Source organism: Gallinula chloropus (assembly GCF_964237585.1).
Source record: "Gallinula chloropus genome assembly, chromosome: 5".
NCBI lineage: Eukaryota > Metazoa > Chordata > Aves > Gruiformes > Rallidae > Gallinula > Gallinula chloropus.
Genome location: NC_140090.1, coordinates 80,840,040 through 80,844,446, shown reverse-complemented (window position 1 = coordinate 80,844,446; position 4,407 = coordinate 80,840,040). Strand labels below are relative to the sequence as shown.

The following is a 4,407-nucleotide window of genomic DNA, read 5'->3' as shown; positions in this document are numbered from 1 at the left end:
ATTCTTTTACCCCCCCCTTTCCCTTTTTCCCCCCCACCCCCCGAAAAAAAACCCACCCCAACCTCGCAGTGTCGCCGGCTGCAGTTACACTTTTTCTTTCTTTTTTTTTTCTTTTTTTTTTCTTTTTTTTTTCTTCTTCTTCTTCTTCTTTTTTTTTTTTTTTTTTTTTTTTTTTAAACCACCAAACTGGAACGCCATCCAACTCGCTGCACAGAAGTACTCAGTAAATTGTTTATGTCGTGCCAATACAGGACAGATTGAAGAAGGAAGCAAGACTTGAACTGGGCTTTTCTCCTACTGATCACAGGGAGTAAAGTCATCTCTTATATTTCCAGTCGCCAAGGAGAGAGAGAGAGAGAGAGAGAGAGAAAAATCAAGCAACAACCGACCCACCCCGTATCTGACATTTCCCTCAATTTTAACCCCTTTTGGTTAGGAGCTGGTTTTGCCCAAATTTGTTTTAATGTTTGGGATTCAGGAAAATATACCAAGAGGTGGGACGACCATGAAAGAAGAACCGCTGGGCAGTGGGATGAATCCCGTCCGCTCATGGATGCATACTGCTGGGGTAGTGGATGCTAACACGGCCGCCCAAAGGTACGTCTGCCAAATCCGCTCCCGGCGGTTTTCTCCTCCTTGTATTTCTCATCCCGGCCGTAAATCCCCCCCCAAAAACAGCCCCCCCACACACCCACCCACCCCCCCCCTCTCCTCGCCCGCCCCGTATCAGTTACAGCCTCCCCGCTCCGCGCCGCTCCGCGCTCCCCGCATCCCCCCGCGGCCGCGGTGCCTGCGCGCCCCTTCCCCGCCGCGCCGGCCGCTCTCACCCACGCCTTGTCTTGTTTTCTCCCGCAGCGGCGTGGGGCTGGCTCGGGCACATTTCGAGAAACAGCCGCCTTCCAATCTCAGAAAATCCAATTTTTTCCACTTCGTCTTAGCTCTGTACGACAGGCAGGGGCAGCCAGTGGAGATTGAGCGAACAGCTTTTGTGGACTTTGTGGAGAAAGAGAAAGTAAGTCTGCCCGTTATCCTACTTCAGAAAAACCCCGGCAAACCCCCCCAAGCCCCAACCCAACAAGTTTAAGCGCGAATTAATTGATCCGAGGTGATTTTTTTTTTTTCCTTTCCAACCGCGGCAGCCCCAACGCGACTCCAGAGGCTCCCAGACCACGTGCGGGTCGCGTCCCCCACCCCCCCACCCCCGTTATCACGGCCGCTCCGCACAGATCCCGGGTTTAGCAACTTAACCGGCGGCTCCCCGACTTATTTTAACGCGGGGAAAAGGGCTAAACGTGACATATTTGCGCCGAGATAATGACATCATCAGCGCTCCACAAAGTGGGCTGAATTTCTGCGGACTGTGAGCGCCGAGCCCGCTTCAGGGGCGAGAAAAATGTGCGTCAGGAGGAGGGAGGTATTTTTTTTTTCTTCGCGCTAAATATAATTATTTATCGTTGCTTGCAGGAGCCAAACAATGAAAAAACTAACAATGGAATTCATTATAAACTTCAGTTATTGTATAGCAACGGTAAGTTGTCGTTAGCTGGTGGTTTTTGGGCGCCCGTGTGCCGCAGGAAAGTCTGACTGGCTTTTTTTCCAAGGCCTTTCGGGGGTTGTGGGGGGGGGGAAAGGGTGTAAAGATTTCGAGATGAAAATTACACGCGTGTAAACACGGCTCTTTCCTTGGCATATAAGGAAAACAAAACATAAACGATCAATAAGTCAATGGTACTTCACATGATTAACCGGCTGGTCTTGAAGTGGGAAGTAAAAAAAAAAAAAGGGGGATCGATCGCTGCTCCGGCAGAACATCACTTTCAAGGGACTTTTTTTCACTTTTGCGAATTAATGGTAATTATCCGGACGGGGTGAGCGCATGGAGAGGGCAGAGCGGAGTCCCGGCCCGGGCTCGGCGGGTTCCCCACTCGCCAGCAAAGCCCGAGAGGGATGCGGTGCGCGGTAATCCCGCCGCCCGCCCCGCCGGGGCTGCCCGCGACCCGCGGGGCCGGGGCAGCGAGCCCGGCCGGGGCTGAGGGGTGCTCGGGGGGTGGGATGGGGGGTGCTTTCCGAGACGTGCCAGGCTGGGACCTAGCGGGACTGTGTCACTAGGTGACTTCTGGCTGGATTTCTTGCGTGCGGTGGGTTTTTTTTGTGGTGTGGGTTGGTTTTTTTTTTTGTAATTAATTTTATTTTGAAGCCTGGCGCGAGAGCCGATCCCTGCCCGTCGCAGTTAATTGCCTGACCTCATGCTTTCATTATGTAATTTGGGTGGTTCGCTATTGAAATCCTAATAGGAATCTGCCTCTGCTTTCCCTCCCCAGGAGTTAGGACAGAGCAGGACCTGTACGTTCGCCTAATAGACTCAATGACCAAACAGGTGAGAAAGTTTACGCTTTCCTTCACACGCAAGTTACCAAGTTTGTGTTTTGCCCTTGCTTGGGGGAGGGAGGGGGGGGAGGGCGGAGAGGGTAGGGGGGTGTTGTTAGAGCGATAGACCGCACCTACTTTTAATTTACCTGAGCGAGTAATTCAGATACCTATTACTGGAGGGTGTTTTAAAAAGGCGAGCAAGGTGTGTTGTTGCTGTTCGAGGAAGCGCGTTGGCATCATTAAATAGTGCGTGTGACATTCAGTACAACGTCATGTGAACAGATGTTTGATATAATTAATTTAGCGAGGGAGAGAGGAAAAGGGGGGGGGGGGGAAGAGAGAGAAAAAACCCACCCCACACCGAGTTGCCCAGATTTATTTTCCAACGCGCTTCCCTCCCCCCCTTCTAACTTCTTTTTTTAGGGGGGGCGATGCTTTTCTCGGTGGGAAAAAGAGGGCAGCCCCCTTCCTTTGGCACTCCGAAACCGGCCGGGCTTGGCCCTTTTCTTTTATAACGCCATGATCCAGTAACGCGAGACGTTTATTTGGATTTAAAAGTTAAATGCGCTGAGGTGAAAAGTCATCTTGTTCTCCTCTAGTCCATATTCACCTCTCAGCCCCCCATCTCCATAATTCAAACTCCATGCTCCAGGGGTCACCCAAACCCGTCCATTTCCCTGAGATCAGCTTCTGTTTCTTCCTCAAACCTCTGTCATACCTTGTAAATAACATAATTACAAGCAGTTCCTTATTAAATTATTTACCCTGTCTTGGTCAACTTTCCCGATGATAACTACGTGTTATCAGCATCGCACCGCAGCAATTAAAGACAGAAAGCTGCTCACTAGCTTTGGATTTAATCAACTTCTATTTTTTTTTTTTTTGGCAGTAATCTCACGATTTTAAATTTTTTTCCCCTTTTTTTCCTTTCTTTTTTTTTTTTTTTCCTTTTTTGAGGGGGGGAGGAAGGCGAGAATGGGAAATAATTTACATCGTTCTGGAAATCGGATACCAGAGATGGAAATTAAAACCATTCCACCGATGTGCCGGGGTTGTGGGGTTGTTTTTAACACCCCCGGCGTGCTCTGCACTCCCGGCCGAGGCAAAGCCTGCCCACATGTATTTTTTTTTTTGTCGCTAACTTCGCAGTCTCCGAGCTCGTAGGGGCAGCCGAGACCTTCCCCCGGGCCGGGCCGGCCCCGGGCTGGCCCCGGCAGCGCAGCGGCGCCGGGAGCGCGGCGCAGCCGGTACCCCGCGCAGGCGGCGGCCACAGCCGCGCTCCCCGCGCCCACCCCGCAGAAACTTTCCACTCTTCCCGACTAAAATCGGGTTGGATTTAAACGCCTCCAGGAGCAAAACAGCGCGATTTCCTCCCGGAGAAAAGCAGTTGCTGGCAGGCGAGGTACAATCCCCCCCGACAAAGGCGAAGGCGTTGTACCCTTCGATAATTATTTCAATAGGTTACAGAGGAGCCCTTTTAAACTCTGGAGCGCTCTCGAGTTGACAATGTGGGTTTATTTCCTTTGTATATAGCAGCTAAATGTTTTCGGAAATCGCTGTAGTAGTCTAATTAAGAGGCTTACATAGGCAGCTATAAGTTTCGTTACCGATGAATAAAGGGGGCGAGGAGGATACGTTTTAAGTAGGCTTTTATTGTTCGATTAGGCTCCGTACCTTTGCAGCAGAAAGGGTGCTGGAAATAAAGGCTTTTAATCTCCCCTCACTGACGGGAGAGAGGGGGAAAAAAATAGCCCAGTAACTGATCAAAGAGTCAATGGCGCTGAACCGACAGTTTATGGATTTCTGTTTGTGCTACAAAATAAAAAATAAATCACTTATAAATACGTGGTTTCATCAGAGGAAAAGTAACAATCACCAGAAGTTATATGGCACGCTGCAACAACAAACAGTCGCAGCCACCGACTGCTTGTTATGTCTGCGCTGTCATATATTACCCCCTCTGTTTGCAAAACAATACCTGGCGGTGGGGCCGCCGCTGCCGCGGGCCCCCCCCCCGCCATCCCCATCCCCCGCTCA

General features: G+C 50.7%; 1 protein-coding gene across 4 annotated transcripts in view; it reads left to right on the top strand.

The window, feature by feature from the left end:
• Nucleotides 1–463: 463 nt before the first annotated feature.
• EBF3 (EBF transcription factor 3) overlaps nt 464–4,407 on the top strand; it is a gene marked incomplete at both ends in the record, with an annotated part of 121,440 nt that continues 117,496 nt past the window's right edge. For all 4 annotated transcript variants that reach the window (XM_084265227.1, XM_084265226.1, XM_084265225.1 and 1 more), the window contains 4 exons: nt 464–597; nt 856–1,012; nt 1,465–1,528; nt 2,322–2,377. In XM_084265227.1, coding sequence (XP_084121353.1) covers nt 464–597; nt 856–1,012; nt 1,465–1,528; nt 2,322–2,377 — 411 coding nt within the window. The remainder of the gene's footprint in view (nt 598–855; nt 1,013–1,464; nt 1,529–2,321; nt 2,378–4,407) is intronic.